Source organism: Agelaius phoeniceus, chromosome 2 (genome assembly GCF_051311805.1).
Source record: "Agelaius phoeniceus isolate bAgePho1 chromosome 2, bAgePho1.hap1, whole genome shotgun sequence".
NCBI lineage: Eukaryota > Metazoa > Chordata > Aves > Passeriformes > Icteridae > Agelaius > Agelaius phoeniceus.
This window is the reverse complement of record NC_135266.1, coordinates 60,579,178-60,599,265: the sequence shown is the minus strand read 5'-3', so window position 1 is coordinate 60,599,265 and position 20,088 is coordinate 60,579,178. Positions and strand designations below refer to the sequence as shown.

Below are 20,088 nucleotides of genomic sequence, written 5' to 3'. Positions count from 1 at the left end.
TGTAATGCTTTCAGTGCCACAACTCTGCCAAAGTATGGAGAAAGCCTTGTTAACTATTCAAGTCAACCACTAAAGTGGCAAGTGCTGAGGTTGAAATGGTTCCTACAGCACTTCCTTCTCTGTTCATGCATGCAACTCTCATTAAAGTAAATATTCTGTCGTTAAGGTTGTGGCTACTCTTACAAACCTTTTAACAGCTAATTAGAGCACACTTTGGAAGTTGGGGAGGTTCTCCTTTTTGCATAATCTTGAGTTTCCTGATTTCTTAGAAGGGTAGGATCTAGTGACTTAAATGCCTAAATGCTCTGCCATCACTACTTAGGAATTTGGGAATACCACAACCTATATAGGAAATGCAGCTGTTACATTTCCTAGAGTGAGGGAGTACAAGTCTCTGACATGTTCCTCCCTAATTAAATTGCTTGGCAGTGAGGAGAAGATGATCTTCATTTTTTTGAGTTTGACCCTACTGCAAAAATAAGGCAAAGTTAAACCTCCTGTACAAAGGCAGATGCTAATCATCACCAAAGGCACTGACATTGATTCTCCTGTGGGTCTCACTCTGGATGGGTGCATCTTAGACCTCTGTCCCTTATTCTTTTGTCACAGCAGCTCTTAATCGAAGGCAGTTTAAAGAATTTTGCTCAAAACACTAGGAACTGCACATTTTTCTTCTTTTAAAATATATTGATTTAAATTCCTAGGCACCAACACACTCCTTAGGTTCCTAATTTTAGACACCTGCTCCCATTATTATTTGAAATGGTAGATTTTTAAGTTAATGTCTGGGTCACCTGAGTTGTATACAAAGAGTTCTTCTTGTGCTTACCTCTTTCCCCAGAGGTGGTGCAGCAGCCTCTTGGTCAGCTCACCCTAACTGAGTTTACCTTTGGCACAGATGAGTAAGTAACAGCATGGGAGCTGTGGGCAGGCATCCTTTCACCAAAGCTGTTTATGTTCAGTAGTTGGGGATTTTTTTTCTTTGCACTGTGCAGTTTTTTTGACAGTTCTAATTTGCCATGATGTGGCCAGTGCTGTTTCCTTCCGGCTGCTTGAGAGCCTCTGGTAGAGATAAGGGTACATTCACAGTACATTTTAAATATGAAGCTGAAGATCTGCTTCATGTAGGAATGTGGGCACTCTCTGGATTGTACAAAGAATTTATTGATTGGTTTCATCATTTTTACATGGGGATTCAAGATCCAGAACATTTTACTTGCAAAACAACAATTTTGTTAAATTTCAACTGTGTGTGCAGAAGAAATGTGATATAATTGGGATATCCTACAGCTTCGTAGGTCTGTCTGAGTTTTGTACTTTGAATAAACTGTGAAGATGAGAGGTACTGATGAATGTGAAAACTGTGTATCTGAATCAAACGAAAATATGGATTTTCTCTTTAACTTTTGTAAGACTTCCTTAGACTCATGCTTTTAATATGAAACACTTTGAAACTGATGTCATATTTCCTGAAACAGTTCTATTTCAGGTAATGAAAGTTCTTATACATTAATCAGTAAAACTAATACCTTTGGAGACACAAAAGTGACTTCCTTGGATGTAGATAGAATAGTTTTAATACATAGAAAGCTTTACTGCCACTGCTACAATTTCACATTGCTAAAGTAACGATTTTTTAATGATAATTTTTTTATTTTTCCCTCCACAGTGGTAAAGGCTATCGAGGCGGGAAGAACAACTCAGGAAAGGATTTGCCTTGGTTTGTTTTGCTTTGAGAAGAGAAGAACCCAGGAACACTGATGATCTAAGAAACACAAACATTGATACTGATCCATTTTGTGAACCTGCCTTTCTGCCCAGCTGGACCTCAGTGAAGCTCTCTGTTCTTTCACATTCAAGACCATTTTTCTTTGTATGTGGAGCTGAGACCTGGGAATGCGTTATTATGGCAGCAGTTGTACAGCAGAATGAGCTTGTGTTTGAATTTGCCAGCAACGTCATGGAGGATGAGCAGCAGGTATGGGATGGTCTAAGAAACCATATTTGTACAAGTTGGTGTTAGGAGTATTGTGAAACATGAGGAAAAAATGTGGTGTAAAACACAAAAAGGAAACATTGAGGTCATTATTGTTGCAGCAGATCTTTGTGCTGTTTCAAAAGCTTCCTGTTTCTTCCCGTAACTTGCATGCACGGAACAGAAATTGGCTGAAATGTTATAACCTCTGCAGTATTGCAGAGATATCTTCCTCCAAAACTATTTTTCCTGTTTTGCTGATTTGTGCCAGTAGAATCCATGCAGATGTGATATAGAATTCTCAAAATGATGGTATTTTGTAGTAGTTTCAACATCTCTAGTGTACTAGGATAAAATTCTGAGTAGAAGTAATGGTCATCCTGCAGATGACTGGAAGGGGCAGTACATACCTGCTCACTGTTATTTACAGGTTGGTTTCGAAATCGTGTTACTGCACGATGGTTATTCAGAAATAAGCTTGAAAGTAATTTACACTGGTTTCTTTTACACTACAGGGAAAATATGTCTGTTTCTACCTACACAGACTCTCAGTTAGGTGGTGATTATTTAAACCACATCCTGTGAGTCCTGAAGCTTCAGTGTAGGATTCCTATTGTAAAAATAATGCAGCTTCTCTATAGCTGGTGGTTAATATTAGAGCTTGCGTTTATTAACAAGAAATTAGGTGTCTGAGCCTTTTTAAAAGGCTAAGTGCCATGACAAACTGTTCCTTTTTTGTTAATGTAAAAAGCATTTATTCTCCTCTCTTAAAAAAATACCCTGCTTTTGGTTTTATGATCTTGTCTCTGGTTTTCTGTATGGCCTAATATCTGTCTGGGTCACTGGCCTGTTTCTGCTGTCAAAGTCATGCGATCATTTCAATGAACTGAGTGTTGTCTGTCTAAAGTGCTAACTCAGTTTTGGGTGGAATTAGTAATGTAACTTCCTTCCCTGTATTTTTCCAGAGCTTGTGGTAGCCTGGGGATTTAGATATGGGAATTGCACAAGTGTAGTCAAAAATGAGCCTTACTTATTAGCTCTGCTGGTTGTTCATTGCTGGCTTTACTTTACAAGCCAATAGGAAATGGGAGAATTGAGGTAGGGAGGGCTACTTCAGTGTGGTTCCTGGGAGGGATAGTGCGAGCAGATAGGGCTTTGTTTTGTTTAGCCATGCGTTCTGCTTCTTGCAATTTCTTCAGATGCTCACCTGAGAAACTTTAAAAATACTAAGGAGTGCTCAACAGGACAGTAAAACCTCTCTAAACAGAGCTTTCTCCAGCTTCAGAACAAACTCAACCTTGATGTTTATCTCATAACCCTACTAAATTCTGCTCTGGATGAAGTCTAAGCAAAGATGTTTTGTAGCATACCCTAAAGGTGGTGAAATCAAAGATATGAAAGGCTGGAGATAGGGGGTGCATAGCAAGGAAGTCCATTGCTCCAGTCAGATGTGAGGTTCTTTTAAATCACTGGGTTCACTGAGTTCAGATATCAAAGACAGAGACAGCCGGCTAGCTGGCTGCCTGAAGGTAAATCTTAAATGCCCAGTTGTAGAAGAGACCTCCTGCACAGGTGAAGACCTGGGAAGCTGAAACAAAGTTTCCTTTGGCTGAGAGCTTGTAGTACCTTAACCCAAAAAGACTGCTTCTTGCTCATACTTGGTTGATCTGCTTCTTACTACACAGGAGCTATTGCTACTCCTAAAGTTTCTAAGTTCTTAGATTAGTTGTATTTGGGGATGGACAACAGAATTTGTGTACTTTGCAAAAATGTTAGCTCTGTAAGTGCTCTGTGTTGGGCAAAAGCATTTTTTTGGATCTTCATTGTATACAAATGATGTCATATAACTCATCTTGCGATCGTTATTTTTGCAATGCCCCCACAAGCTGGAATTTTAACAACTTTGGTGCTTTTCTTCTTGTCAAAGCTTTGCCTGGAGCTCTCTTGTGCCAAGAGCTCTTGGGACATGGGACAGCTGTGGGGAGAGGTTCAGGGTCTAAGTGGCAACTATGCTCAGTATTTTAGGGAAGTCATAATTCATGGCTATTTTGCCTTTTTTTTTTTTTTTTTAAGTCTTGGTTAAACAACCATAAACTATGAACAATTTGCAAATGTAAGCATTCAGTGACAGATACCAGTGGAAGGGGCTCAGTCACATGGACCAGTGTGAATGGGAAGGACTTGCTCTTATCAGCTTTATTTTTTGCAGTTTAAAAAAGAATGATTTTTAAATTTTTCATTATACTTGGAAGTTTCATTTATCACATAGTAGATCTGTGGTGAGGAAGAAATGAAGTGAAAATATCCTTATAATTTTCAGAAGGGAACAAGTAGCTTGGGCTAAGGCTACTGATAACTTGTCTGACTTCTGCTACATGTCAGAGATCTGGTTAAAATAGAGAGTTTGCCCTTTTTTTTTTCCTTTTTTCTCTGCTTTTGTTTTGTTTGTTTGGGTTCTTTTGTTATTGTTGTGAGACAGAGGGAGATGGCACAAACAAAACTGGGTAGGAGTTCCTGCAGGCTTTGGCTGAGTCAATGCCACTGCCTAAACCTGCTTCTTTTCCTATCTGCAGCTTCTTCTCTCAATGCCTTTTTATTTAGTGCTTTGTGAACTTTTTGATCAGGACATTCTTAATTTAAAAAGCTGAATCAAAGCAGGCATAGTGGCTAGATCCATAGCAGCCACTTTAAATAGTGCCAGGGAGAAGTTGAATCATTACAGCCATTAATTTGCTAACATGGTGCCCAGCATGACTGCTCTATGTCGGGCTGGGCTCTCTCCGGTGGCTCTGATGCTTGTAGTAACCGGTGCCTGAAGACACCTTCTGTACCTCTGGCATTTGTTTCTCTCTTGCTTTCTTTTGATAAAGAGGGGTCTGATACTTTAGGTTGAGTCATGATTTCTGCACCATCATCTCGTGCCTACCTTTGCTCTTCCATGTTCCCTGATATCTCCATGGGCTTTCAGAAAGATTAGGCCACCTGGTCAATGTGAAAGTCTACATTTTTTTGGCTGTTTCTAGCTCCTGCAGAAGGTTCCTTCCCTTTACCCATTTGCAGTTTTATGATGATTTTGAGGAAGATATGAAATCTGTAATGAGGTTGTCTTCCCAGAAACATGAGCATTGTGTGTCTGCCTGCAACATCCCTCTGTGCAATTTGGTCCCTTCTCAGATGCTGGCAGTGGGAACACCTTTGAAGTTGAGAAGCTACCTCTGCCTCTGCACAGGGACTGTCAGCAAAGGAAAACTTCAAAAGCTGTTTTCTAGTCACTAAGGTCACTTCCCCTAGTTCTGTTTAGGGTTTTGGGGTGTTTTATTTGTTCGTTTGGGGGGGAGATTGTTTGTTTGGACCATCTGTATTGCAAGTCTGAATGTTGTTTTTTGGTTAAAAAGACAGTTGTTTTTTTCCCGGAGGTTGCTTTCTCCATTTTTTTCCCCCATGTAGCTTTTCCCTTCTACTATCTATTGCATATATTTCTTCCCACCCATACTCACTCACACAGAATTTATTCCACACCAGTTAAAAGCTGGTCGCCTTATTCCTGGGACAAGTTGTCATCCTTAAAGACTTACAGTATGAGAAGACAGTACCTCCAAAGCAGAAGAAATCCCCTTCCTTATTTTCCATTTCCGTGGCCCGGATGGTGTTTTGATCTTCTGTCAGTTGGTGACAGTTGATGAGACAATTTTCAGAGAAAAAGAGAAACACCTTGTCAGCATGTCAAACACACTAAAAGAATTAGAGAGCAGAAAGGAAGATTGCTGCCTTTAGCCCTCGGAGGAGGAGCGGGTTCAGTTTTCAGGGGACTGTGGAATGTAACCACTGCTTTCAGGGACTCACTCATGGGACTTTCTATGAACTTCATCTGTATGAAGTTTGCATTCCTCTGAATTGGTAAAGGTCCGTCTATGGGGATTTGGTGTCTAAGATTTGGGAAGATTTTAGTAGTAGCTCAATTGCTTTATGTGTCCAGCAGACATGGGAAATGGGTTGAAGCCAAGTCAAAGCTTTGCTGGAGCTAGGGTGTCATATTTTATCTATATTTTCTATAAGAAACATGAAGTAGAAGAAGTAGGAGAAATTTAAAAATATACAAATTGTTCTTCTATGGATGTCTGTATTGATTTCTTGAAAATCATTGCTGACACTTTAATTTGGGACTTAAAAAAACCTTTGGGATAGTTTGCACTCTTCCTTTTTGCTAGGGCATATAGAAGCATGTTTGTATTAGAAATAAATTATTTTGCAACCTTGCTATTAGAGAGGTAATTTAATTTGTGTTAATTGAATCACTACCTTGTAGTTCTTAATTTAATGTTTTCCCTGTGTGTAGTTCTCATTACACACTAGATTCAAAGGGAGCCATAGTAAAAAAGGGCTCTTTTGCAGTTCCAAATGTGCAGTTATTTTTCTGTCCTAGAAAACAACAAAGCTAGAGGAAGGTTTAGATTGGCTCTCAACTGGGATTCAGATGCCTTCAGTGAAATCAGGAACATTACCTCACAAAAGTCACGGGTACATCTGTGTACATTAGTATTAGCTTTTAAAACTGAATGAAAGACTTGTTAATGAAGTCATAACTAATTGCAAGTACTGTATAAAAAAGCAATGGCCACTTCCACAAAAATGCATTTCAAATTAAATTGGTTTGCAGTTGTGTGAATGCTTTTCTTAATAGGAGCATATTAAAATTTTCACAACCATAGCAGGAAGGAAAGTCCATACATTGTACCACTGTAGGGACTGAGTTAGAGCCAGTTATAACAATAGTTTTAAAATAATACACCACAAGAAGTGAAATTTGCTTCTTCCAGTTCAAAACTGTGATCAAGTTAAAGAAAAGCACATTTACATGTCTTACCGTGAGTGAATGCTTTTCTGTTCATCTCCAGCCTTTTGGAAGTATAGTGTGCCAGCAGCTTCCTTGGTAGTCGGGCACCAAGTTCAGGTGGTGAGGTATTGCCCTGGGGGTTTCTCTGCCTGCAGACAGACATAGCAACCATATCAGAGTGTTGTGTGTATGATGACAGTTTCTAGATATGGCCAAAACCAGTTTAATCTGGCAGAGCAGTTCAGATCTGATCATGGTATCAAGCCAAGTACTTCGGAACTGCGTGAAGCACTACAGTTCAGTACCACAGGAAACATCCTGGTCAGTAGTGAAGCATATTTTAGAAACATGTGGATGTTTGGGATTTTGTAACTAGGTTTCATAGCAAAGTGAAGAGGGTGTAATCTAAATAGAGCTTTGAAAAACTGATCTGAAAACACGTGGCAATCAGTTGATTTTATATGTTTTGTTTATTATTTGGAAACATTTTTCTACAACTCATCTTCTCAGAGGCCAAGCCAGTGGTGTGAGCATCAGTCATTAGAGAAGGACAGAGCTTAGGCAAAGTGATTTTCTTCTCCAGCAGAAGCTAATGTAAGGCTTATCTTGAGCACAGGCAACTCGATCTGTGGCTGCAGACACTGCAGCTATTGAGGCGGTGCAAGGGCGGAAGGGGGCAAGGAGCACGCCTCGCTGCGCAGACGTGGCTGGGAGGAGGAAGCTGGCCACTTGCTGATGAGAGTGTGGGACACAGCTGCCTACACCAGAAACAAGCACCTCAATGCCTCCACCATTTCACAGTCAATGCAGACAAATAGGTGTTTTTAGAGCATGACATCCTATCGTAGCACAGGAGCCTAAAACTGAGCAGGGAAATTGTGCCCTAGAAATGCCGTTTTCTGTCTGTTGGCTAGGAAGGAAACTTGGGGTTTTTAGCTCATGTCCAAGTGCCTGCACCACAGCTGTCTGTAACTTAAATCCCAAAAGTTATGTATCGTGCCCTATTACTGAAACTGAGGTATTTAAGCTATTTGTACAACATAATTGTATCTCAGGAATGAGGCTGTAATGGACCATCTACCTTGTAGCTTATGGAATGTATTGTTGAAAATGAAACTTCTTTTTAATGCATGTAGTTTTTTATTTTTCTTCTCTCTTAACAGTGCTTTATCCTTTTTTGTTGATGTGGCTTATACCTAATAAAATCTATTTATTTATTCTTGCCTGGAACCAACTAGGATGTTAGGGTCAGTAAACAAATAGGATGCAAAATGTGAACATGACTTTTTCTGAAGAACAGTAGGGACCTCTTGGCCATCAATGATTTCAGGTTTCTCAGCTCCAGCACGATGCAGCATTGGTTAGAGGTGCCCACAAAGGTGTGGGGTAACAGCTGTCCCATTGCGTGACTTGATATACACCTGTCATCTGGTGATAAGATTGCACAAGAGGGCTTTAACTGGTCTGCACTTTGTTCATTTTTATTGATCTTCTACCATATTGCTCTCTTTTGAAACATGTTTTGTAGAATAGGTCATTATTTGTTGGGTCTTTTAAAATTTTGGTTTTGTTGACTTTTTTTTGTTTAGGAGACTGTCCATGATAGCAGCCCATTAAAATACTATTTTTGGTTTTTAGTTCTTCTTTTTTTCCTGGTTGCCCTTTACCACAGTTTTTGCTGAGACATGTTTTACAAAACACAGAGCAATTTAAAGTGGTAATTACTGCCTTTTAAAACTTGTAATTGCACTTTCTATGTTCAGTACTTATGGTCCAGACTCTTCCCTAGGGGAGGCTTGCTCCCATAGCTGCTGTCTGGGTTGAGCAGATAGCTCTGATACCATTTTCTGTCTGTGACGGTGTGTGCAGTGGCAGGAGTGAGAGATGAGTAATTCTTAAACAGGAATTAAACAAGGGCATAATCATACACTTGATTTTTTTCCCTTGGGTTTTTAACTTGTGTGGTTAAAAAAACTACTTGATCTTCCTTCCAATACCTGAAGGGAACCTACAGGAAAGATTGAGTCTATTTACAAGCACATATGGTGACAGTACAGTTGAGAATTACTTCAAACTTAAAAGACTATGGGTTTAGATTAGATATTGAGAAAAAGTTCTTTACTGTGAGGGTGGAAGGGTACTGGAACAGGTTGCCCAGAAAAGTTGCGGATTCCCATCCCTGGAAGTGTTTAAGGCTAGGCTCGTGGAACTCTGAGCAATCTGATGTAGTAGAAGGTGTCCCTGTCCATGGCAGGGGGATTGGAGCTAGATGATTTTAAAGTTTCTTCCAACACAGGCCATTCTATGATTCCATGATAAATACCTATCTGTACTCTTCTGTGGAGGGTGTACATACAAATGTACATATATTGCTTTTCTCAGAAATATGTTTTAGTCACTTTTTAGGTTTTTTTCTTGTTTTTAAGCTTGACACATTCATAATGTGTTTTATTTTTGTAGTCAGAGAACCTTAGAGTTACACTAGACTTTCTTTGAACCTGTTCTGCTATCAATCTGCTATAACTGTCTTCCTGCAAAGCACGTTTTAAAATACTCACTTTGAAAAATACAGCGTCTGTGGTAGACGTTATTTGCTGAAAACCTCTTCCTGTTGAGTGGTTGCCTTTTCAGAGAGTGTGTTACTTGTTATTATTGCTACTCAGTTTGATTTCTGTTTCCCAGCTGCATCTTTTCCTCTGTATCTGATGAGAAATGACTATCAACACCAAAGGATGATGTCTAAATGCAGACTTTGGAAGGAGAATGGTGAGGGGATGTGGTGTGAGCAATATCAAATTACTAAAGCCATAAGAATTAGAGAGGGAATGTATCACAGCACTTACATCAACATGTTACACCCCTTTCTTCTGTAACAAGTGTCCCCTAAAATGGTGATTTTCAGATAATGTCTCATAGGGAATTTGTTGCCTGTGAGTGCTTTGTCCAGTCCTCACAGCTACAGGACTCCTTCACTCTCAGCAAAAGGTGAAGGTGTTTGCAGCAAATTGCTCACTCAGTATTATTGCCAGCAAAGTTTAGCACTTACTGTGCCGTTCCACTCCTCTGTATTGTCAACTTTACCGCTGCAGAACTCTGTCATGCAAGTCTGGTGTTATGTACTGAAGTACAGTACAGTACAGCAGATACTACAGCAATATTCAGCCTCTGGCTCCTGGTGGGACACTGCTGCTATTTGCTTTCAGGTGCTAAAAACCATCTTTAGTATTCCTTCCTGACAGTTTGATATCCAGGTGGTTTAGAACAGGTCTGTTGAAATATTAGTCATTAAGTGGCTAGATTGGAGGCAGTCTAACTAATATTTTGTTTGTTTTTTTTTTTCTCCACCCCCTAGCTTGGTGATCCATCTATTTTCCCTGCTGTCATCGTGGAGCATGTTCCTAGTGCAGAACTCCTACATAACTACTCTGGCTTAACCTGCGTGGATGAACCTAGTGACATGATCACTGAGAACTCTCTGGATGTTGCAGAAGAGCAAATCATAGAAGATGATGATATCACCCTCACAGGTTGGCAATGAAACCACCTCTGTGACACTCTGCACTCTCTTGGTGCAAAGACATCTCTGTGTCTTTGTATCAAGATGGCTGTGACTAATGCAGGAAGAAAGTTAAATGACAAAAAGCAGCAGGGAGCAAAATGAATAGTGGTATTGAATGCTGTTAATTCTATACAAGACAGACAAAATGGCATTAATATTGTTAGCAGGTGGCTTGCAATCCCAGGTGCACTCTTCCCAATGGTAAAGAGTTTCATCCATCAACAATGATTAAGGCAGAGTCCTGCTCAGAGAACCAACAAGGTTTTTCTTTGTTCTTCATAGGTTTTGTTTGCTTTTAATTAACATGTGGTACATTCCTAAGTAAACACATATGGCAACAAGTAGGAATATGCAGCTTGAGTAGATGCTGCTTTTAACGTTCCGAGGGTATACAGTTATAAATTAAAATGTGCATGCTAGCATGGCTTACTGGTGTAAGTATACTCAGCATACTCTGAGTAACTCTAGTAATGATTCACACCTAAAATACAGGGGGGGGTTTTGTAAATTTTCTTGGAAAAGGTAGCCCTAAAGAACAACCAATTCTCAAGAGGAAAGCTCAAAAATCTGTCACATTTTTTAAAAACAACCCCTCACTGAATGTATGTGTTTGAAGTGCTTTTGCACTTCAAAAAATCTCAAAGGTGGGGTAGATGCTTTACAGAGAGAAGTTTTCTTTCAGCCACTAGCTCCACACCTGGACTGTCTCCAGGGATGGAGACAGCTTGCTGGTTTCACTCATACTTTTGACATTATTTCCAAAGACATGCTCTGATACAATCTTTTACTACCAAAAGCAAAACAAGAACTCAGCATTAACTTGACATGAGGAACAGTTCACAGAGTAAATTGACATGAGCTGTTCTCAGTATTTTTTTCATAGTAGTGAATTATCTGTGAACAGACTGTGACCATACAAATAAGTTAGGTTATTATTCAAGAAGGTTTTTGATACTCAGACAGTATTTTATGTTGAGACCTCTTGCCAACTTGCTGTTCATATTAATTATTCACACTACAACTGGCATTTCCCCAGTGTGTTACTTAAGCACCATTTAATGCATCTGTGTGAATTTCATAGCGTCATTTTTGTGATTCCATATTCACTCTAATATATTGTGTGTGAATTTTTACATGCATGAGTAATTGTGAAACTCCACTTTTGTGAATGCCCTTGTTAACCTTCTTTTTCTTTTTCTTTTTGGTTGTTGTTGCTGGTCACTTGAGAAGGGTTTTCAAATTGCTGCCAGAAACTGAAAATATTTAATCCTTGTAACCGATGGTGTCCAAGAGTTTCTGGGATACTTTGGAGTCAGACAAGTACAGTATTGTTCCCATCATACATTATAGTTCAAGAAATCTGGTTTTCTTTAAAGGCAAAGTCCTTAGAAATTGAGAGCTGCCACTTTGCAGAGATGATTGCTGTGAAGGAGATGATAACTAATTATCAGTTTCACAGTCTCCATCCTGTGCATGCTGTGGATTTCCTTAGAAGGGAAAGGGGATCAATGCAGCATGAGCCAGGACCAGCATTGTGGCTGGAAAGCTCCTGCTCAGGACAAGGCAGTCAACACTGGTAGCTCAGCCCCTGGTCTCTGGCAGGAAGCTATCCAGCCTGACTGTAGTGGGGCAGAATTTGGGGTCCAGGGGTGTGAATGCACCCCACAGGAGAGGAGAGGACACTGGGGAGGGAGGCCCCTGTTACCTCCCTGACCACTGCAGACAAGCACTGGCTGTAGCCACAGCTGCCCAGTTGAACTGCAAGACTGCAGTGTGGAAGAGACCCTAGTTCAAGTATAGCTTGCTTTAGGCTGCCTCTGAAATTGGGCTAATCATAGCTCAATTTTCCCACCTACTCTGTTTTTCAGCTGCTTTTTTTCTTTTCTCCCTTCTTTGAAGTTTCCTTCTTGATTTTGTTTGCTCTCAACAGTGAAATGCGTTGTTTTGCTCTTTGAAGTTAGTACCAGTCTTTTCAGTCGCTTCCACGTTATGCCTTTGAGAGAGGATCAGACATCATAAAGACTGTGCTAATTCCACATTAAAATATTTATGACTGAAGTTCACAGCAGAACAAAACTGAAGCCACCATAATTTATGACTAAACGTTACTGAGCGATGACTGCTTAATATGAAGGATTTAGGTTTTTTAAAGTTACTCATTTTTCAGTACTATTTTGTGACTGCTATCCACTGTGCCTCTCTTTTCTCCTAGATTAACTGAAATTAGCAGTAGGCCTCATGTAACTGAAGCAATCAGTTTTTAGGGATCTATCTGCAGAGTAGTGTGCATTGATAGGTTTTTTCATCTATAGGATGTAGCTTCAGCCCTTCAATAGCACAGCTATCACCTGTTGGTAATTGACCTGTCATATAAATTATAACCTGGAGAAAACTTAAGAACAGAATCTGTTGCACATGAAACCCTACTGAGACATGGACAGCAATCAGCTTTTTTAGCTGTATTAATGCTCATGCTGTAATTTTTTTTTTTTTAAATGAATAGGTAGATACGCCTTATCACTCTCATCTTTAAAAGCACTTTTCCCTGGAAGAACTGCAATGGTAATTTTATGGTCAGTTTGTTGCCAGTCTTATGGGTTTTTAAATTATTAACTGTCGTGTAGTAAAGGGTGATTAACAAAATTAATTGGAACATTTGGCTTTGAGTGAAGTTTTATCTCTAAAGGGAATATTGAAATATTTTTTCTCTGAAAAATAGAGGGGATAATATTTTGTGCAGAAGAACTCTAGGCCAACTTGTCAGAATGTACAATTGCTACACTTTGTATCTTATTAATGTGGCTAGTTATGGATATAAGGTGCACAGGAAGGAGGAACTAATCAGATTATGTAGTTCCTGACAATGTTTTTTTAAAATTCTTGTTATAATTTTTTTAAACTTTGTCATGTTTGCTGAGTTTTTTTATTGAAAACCACAGTTAATCAAAGTCTGCCATTTTATGGTTCACCTGTTCTGGAATTGTCGTCATGGGATCAGTGAAGTGGCTGCTGTGGGACAGTTTTGAGGGGAGGGGATGAGAGAGCAGGGACAGAAAATTTGCATTTAGATGTCCTGTGCCGTGGTATGAATAGGGAGCATGGAAGTGTGCATTTTCATAGATCAATAATGGTACTTAATAACCAGCTCATTTTGAAGTCTGGTACCATTTGCCTAGTACATTTTGTGAAGCTCTAGCAGTCCTGCACAAACACAGGTGGCTTCTTTGGTGGTCGTTTCTGCTGTTACAAAGAAATACACAGGAGTAGTTAGCTGGAAACTGAACTTCATAGTGTTAATCTGTGAGGATTGTGAGTTGATGAGATGCCAGTTGCAACAAAACAGGTTTTGGTTTCAGTTACTTTGTAAAGAAATTATTCACAGCTGCCTGTAGCTCTAGTAAAACCAGAGGGTTTTTTATATACCTCCTCAAAGAGATAATTTTCTTTACAAATTGTAAGGCCTTATTTAAAAAAGAAAATGGTGATTTGCAGGTCTCCTGAAATACCTGTGTTTTTAAACTCAGTTTTCCAGTGTCAGATAACAATCAGCTAAGAGTGGATACTAAAAAGTAAGTGCTTAAATTTAACAGCCAGCTATTCTGCAAAAGGGGAGTCTGTCCATGTCTAATGGCTCTCTTTCTTCTTTAAACAACTTTAGGTTTCGGCTGACATTATTTTGAGGTTCTGCAGCCCCTGTTTTTGTCTCTAGTAAAACCAGCAGTGAATTTAAAGACAGCTGTGACTAGCACAGCCTTTATCTCAGCCTGGACAAGGACTTGTGTTGCCCACTCTCCAGAGCTCCCAGTCACCAGAGAAACAAAGGGAGTGGGATAGAATTGCCCAAAGTGGTGTAAAAATTTCAAAAAAGACACTAGACAGGAGTAGGGAAAGCAGGACTTTGAACTGAGGTGGGGAACTTCCAACATGAGGCATAATTTCAGAGCAGAACACTGTTTGGGCAAGCCCTGTGCTAACGCTGATTCATAGGGAGCCTGGATTCACAGTAACTGGGCAGAAATTGGCATGCAGATACAAAGGCTTAAGTTTGTGGCTTGCTCAGATAAACAAAAACTTGTAGGGTACCCTGGGAAAAAACTGAAGATATTTTTAGGTGTGGTTTTCCCCCTCCCTTCTCTTTTTCTCCCTTTTTCCTCTCTCCTTTTCCTTATTTTCTTACCTATTTTTTCTTCCATGCTTCTTTTTCCCCTTTTCATTTTTGTCTTCCAATGTTTTCTTCCCCCTCCCCCTTTTTTCTTTTTTTTAAAAAAAGCTTCTGCCTATTTCAGATAACCTTTGAAACCTGATACTTTGCAGAAATTACCCTCCCCATTTTTTCAGCTCTGACTTTGGCAAAGAGGAACAAGTAAGCCATTTAATTCCAGTTCTTCTTAAAACTGGCACTGTATCGTAACAGCCAGTGATTGGAATACCATTCTGCAGCATTATGGAAAAGCTAAAATAAGAGACACCAGTTTGCCTTTGGTAGCTGAGCTGGTTATCTCTGAGCACTGTGTCATGTTGAAGGATGCAAATGAGCACTTTGCTGTTAAAAGGACAAAGAGGTGGTGCTCCACTTTTTCTGTGAGGTGCCCCACACCTTGTTTGTATTAGCTCTTGAGTTCTTGTAATTCAACTTGCAAACTCAGCAATACCCCCAAAACCTTTTCAGACATTTTATAAATCTCAGTTGTCTCACTATGTGATCAAAAAAGTGTGAAGCCTGGCATGTGTCAAGTGACAGAAGTTTGGATCATGGACCAGGGGCAGAGATAGGAGGAAAAACCACAACCCTTGGTTCTTTCAGCAACAGGGAAATATTAACTGGTCTTAAACCACTTTGTGAAGTCATCTTCTCGGAAGAGGCTTGAAGGGTGTTGGCAAGAGCAGTGGAGTGGTTAAGAAACTTAATTTTGCCATCCTGTGCTTGTGGATGGAAAGATAGAGCTGCTGCTTGCAGAGGAGTATGTCTGGTCCAGGTAGCTCTGCTGGCAAGCTGCAGAGTGAGATGCAGATTGAGCTCTGGGTGGGAGCCAGACACAAGAGGCTGTGAGCTGCCAACCCTTGGGATAACTAACAAAGGGCACCAGGGCCAGGCAGGCAATGAACAGTGAGAGAGACTGTAGAAGCTGGGAGTTGCTGGAGAAGAAGGTGACAGCAGCAGCAGTGGGGTGGATGGACACAGAGAGGAAGAGGAGACTTGCCCACAGGTGGACGTGAGGCTGTAAAATCTCAGGGGTTCCTTGGTTGGGGTCTTCCTTGGGGCACCAGCTCAGGCTGTTCCTGTGTTACTGTGCTGTGAATAAATGGCTTTATGGAAAAAGACATCTGAGAATCTGCTGTGGGAAACCCGGGGCTGAACTGGCAAGGAAAGCTGGTCTGACTGTGGCTGGGTGTGTGGGGAGCCAAGGGGGACACGTGGGTCACAGGAGCCACCTGCTGTGAAGGGGCTTTGACCCAGCAGTGGCAGCCTCTGGCCTTGGGATGTGGCTGCCAGGGAGTCTCATGGATGGTCAGACTGAGAAGTTTCCTTAACGTGCTTAAATTTTTTGTGAGCAACAAATTATATCAATTTCTATGTTTACATTATTTATATGGCTATTATAAATTCCTTTCTTTAGTCTTGGATAGGGATGGTAAACTTGTAGCCACATGGTGTAACAGTGATGTAAAGCTTTTAGACTCTCCCTCACCTGCTATTATTCAGAGTGAAGGATTGGCTCTGCTCCATCACCTTAGTCCCTGAAAGCCAGCAGGTGGGTTTGGTCGTCCTGCAGCTGTCTCTGGGGAAAGAGCAGCAGCTCTCTCCTCCCTGCCTGCAGAACTGAGAACCTGGGGGTGCCACTGCTGGCTTTAAAACTGTATGTGGTAAGCCAGCCATGCTGCATGATTTAGCCTGCCATGCTCCAGCCTTTCAGACAGTGTCAGAACTCAGAAGAGTTGCTTTGGCAGTGCTGTGTGCATTTATTTATATTTGTATGATGTGACATCTTCTTGAGGTCTTGGTAATGCTGGTAGATGATATGGGAAGTTCTCATCCAGATAAAACAGAACCAGAAGCATCAAGTCACCAGCACCAGTCCAAGAGTGTACATGGCCACAGACTGAATGGGATGTGCATGTTCTGTCTCCTCCTGATGGACAGGCATTCCCTAGAGATGCTGTATGGCTCTTGGGGCTGAGATGCCTTGGGTCTGAGCTCCTGAGCCTGTCAGCTGCCTGACAAAATTGTCAGGGATTTGCTGCCCTCTCTTGCTTCCAAGGTCAGGACCATAGTCCATACTCACTTTCTCTTCATGCTGTCCTCACCAGCTCTGTGTTTCTCATTTCTTAAGACTGTTTGGAGGTGTCAGCCAGAAGGTGCAGATCCCTAACTGTCTGAATGTCTTTGTCAGATATAGGGTGGAGGTGGTCCTGGAGAAAACAGGGTGAGTTGCTGTGTGGATCAGGGGTTCCCAACACCAGTCTTTTTTATTCTGCATTAGTCTAAGCCTTTTACACTAGGGCCTCAAGGGAAAATCCAGAAAGTAAGGAGGCTTCTGTAAATCACAGTTGGTGGAAGAGGTAGGGCTGACATGTGGATGCCAGCATTCATCTTTGCTGATACAATTGCTGAAGCTGTAAGCATTTGTGATGAAACCAGGGGGTTTTGGCTGGTTGTTTTTTAAATTATGCAATTGCTTAGTGCTAATTGAACTGGTTGCTTGCTGTTACTGTGATATTTTTAAGGTTAAAATATAGAAATCTTGGCATGAACTTCTTGCTTTTGTGTGCAAAAATATTCCAAGATCATTACATTGTGTTTTAACATGTATATTTGCTTGCTTTGTCACTCAGTGTGGTTTTTGGTTTTGTTTTGTTTTATAATGTGACTGCCCCACCCAAAATTCCTCAAAGCTTAACAGGGAGAGGGGTGTAAAGCCTGTGAAAGTAACTGAGGTTTCTTGGTGTCCTAGAGAGGGGAATACTAATGCAGCCCTTTCTATAATCTGTCAGATGCAAGTGAATTCCCCAAAGTTGCATCAAATTCACATCAAAGGATAAGGAAGCCTGGCCCAACAATTTCCATTTGACAAACAGTAATTTCTAAAAGGATGTGTTAAACAGCTTTAAATGTCTATGGTACCAGGAACTGCCATCTATGTTATTTTTCATGCTACAGTTATTTTGAAAAAATCATCTGATAAAGTACTCTTCCAGTTAAACCAGCTGGTTTTTTTGCAAAATGATATTTTATCGGATTTTTTTGTTGAGTACCCCCAGATGACCTTAACATGTACCTTAAACATTATAATTAATGCTCAGGACGTTTGGGTTTGGCTAATGGCTGTCCTCATGAGATTGATGAGGAATTGTCTAGAAGTCAAAAATTTTGAAAAGCTTGCCAACCTTTTATATTGCCTTTCATGTTTCATGTTTGCTTTCCAGTGTGTTCTTGGAGCCTGCACATGTAATTCCCATGAATTTGAATGGTTTAGGATTCAGCTACACCTTTACATTACATGGTCTCTAATAGAACTTGTGCAATATTTTTTCTCTCCTCCTGGCTAAATGGCTGGAGAGTTTTGATGGGCATCTATTATTTATGGAATTCACTTCTGTTCATAGAACCACAGAATTTTTAGGGTTGGAAAAGACCTCTCAAGTCCTACTGTCAACCCAGAACCACCCCAGGTTCACCATTAAATCATGTCTTCAGATGTCATATCCACACGTTTTTCTGTGGATGAGACATTGGAGCACCATAAGAAGTTAGCAATATTGTATTTTTAAATAATGATCTCTGGAATATTGCTTGTGGTAGTGATATTTCTTAGTTTCATGGGTGTTGTATTTTACTACAGTGCTTGATCAGCAAAGAGAGGGGTTAGAAAGATGAGGCAGAAACAAAGGGTTTGTCTGGGGTTTTTTTATACATGCAATCTGAAAAATGTACTGTAGTAAATAAATGAAATTATTGCAGCGTGCATGTTCTCCCCAGCTAATCTGTTGCTACAGGTCTAGTAGAAGACCACCTCTATCTCTATCTCTTTTTTTTTTTCCTGGGAATGAAATACAAATAAATATCGTGTTAAGCTTTAAGTCTAGTTTGTATCTTCTTAATTTTTTTTTTCTCCCTTGCTTTTAGTTGAAGCATCTTGTCATGATGGAGATGAAACAATGGAAACAATTGAGGCTGCTGAAGCACTTCTTAATATGGATTCCCCTGATCCTATGTTGGATGAAAAAAGAATGAGTAAGTTTTTTTTTATGAAAATCCAATCTTTATTTGCCAGGTTTGTTTGTTAAAGGAGGAGGGATTCACTGCAGCATGGTTGCATGGAATTGGTAAGATATTTTTTTTGGAATTTCTAGAGAGGCTGTATGTACATAGTTTAGGTATCAGAAGTCCAGTATTGTAGGCAATGAAGGATTTCATTGTCATAACCATGTTGAACAGGAAAGGAAAGAGTCAAAAATTACACAGGGAAGGTGTGAATGAAGTTGGATGGTTTAGATTGCAGTGTTTTGTTTGGTTGATGTTTATGTTGTCAGGATAAAAGAATATACACTTCGAGTTAGAGATTGCCTTAAATATGAATGTGTGATCAGCAGATAAATGTGCTTTTTGGGGGGTCTGTTCTGTCATTAACTTGTTCTATTTTAGTAGTGCTTCTGTGTAAAATGTCAGCACACATATTGAATTATACACTTGAAAAACTCAAGTGTTATAGTTTGATTTTATTCTATTTTTGATTTTTTGCTCTAAAGCCAGCTTTTTAAAGTCCTCATGGCTGTGTGAAAATACTCCTTTTGTCCCTTTCCCTTAAGCAGCTATGTTTGGTGCAACTGAAGAGGAAGAAATGGTGCCTCCTATCACACATGTGTCAGTCACACTCGATGGGATCCCTGAGGTGGTGGAAGTTCACCAAGCCCCAGACCCTTATGCTGAGTCACCAGAGACTCCAGAATTTGAACAACCAAAGAAGAAAAAAGGTAAGATGCTACCTGAGAACAGCAGTGTGGAGCAAGAGAGTAGGGGAGTGGCATGGTATCTTCCTTGTGAGTGTCTGGAACCATTCGGGGTGTCAGATCAAAAGAACTGAGTGAGCTCAGCCAGAAATGCAGGGGAAAGCATTTTCTTCCTGCACAGTGTGAGCACATGTACAGGTGCTTAGACTAATGATGTTGTAGAAGTAGCAACAAGATTCCTTATCCTACAGGAATCTCTGCTTGTTCCAATTTATAGTTTCTTCTTCAGAGCAGAATTGCCATACAAGCCACAGAGATTTTGCTGCTGAGAATCCAGAAGTACTTTCAGTAGCTCGTATTTAGCTTCAACTGAAGATACTTGATCAGTTGAGAATATGGGATGAGAATGGGGAGGGATTTTTAGCTTTTCTTAAATATTACTGATTTTTTTTTTCTTATTAATAAAATAGCTGCATGCTATAGTAAGTGTTAGTCCCATTTGTAGTTTACATTTACATAGTGATGTTCCACTGTAGTCAGTGCTGTCCCAAAGAGTCATGAAGTGGTGTTAGCCAGACATTCTGCTCCTGTTTTCCCACGCTGCTTCAGCATGGACCCCATTAGAGGCTCTGAAGCTGGTGTCTGCAGGAAGAGATCATGCTGTACATATAGGTGTTAAAAGCTTTTGCCATAAATTAATATAAAAGGAAAAATAAACAAAGGAGGTTATGTTTCTGGAACTAATCCTAGGGCTCACCTTAGAGCATGAGG

The 20,088-nt window shown here is 40.2% G+C and overlaps 1 protein-coding gene across 8 annotated transcripts in view; it reads left to right on the top strand.

Moving 5' to 3' along the window:
* The window catches only part of ELF1 (E74 like ETS transcription factor 1), an 87,373-nt gene that overhangs the window by 47,911 nt on the left and 19,374 nt on the right, over window positions 1-20,088 (top strand). For 5 of the 8 annotated variants that reach the window (XM_054628549.2, XM_054628544.2, XM_054628545.2 and 2 more), the window contains exons 2-5: window positions 1,670-1,978; window positions 10,162-10,336; window positions 18,494-18,601; window positions 19,177-19,341. In XM_054628549.2, the coding sequence (XP_054484524.1) occupies window positions 1,907-1,978; window positions 10,162-10,336; window positions 18,494-18,601; window positions 19,177-19,341 (520 nt within the window). In that variant the 5' untranslated portion in view covers window positions 1,670-1,906. Of the gene's footprint in view, window positions 1-1,669; window positions 1,979-9,488; window positions 9,576-10,161; window positions 10,337-18,493; window positions 18,602-19,176; window positions 19,342-20,088 lie in introns of those variants that run through there. The other 3 variants (XM_054628552.2, XM_054628551.2, XM_054628553.2) reach the window with 2 other exon arrangements.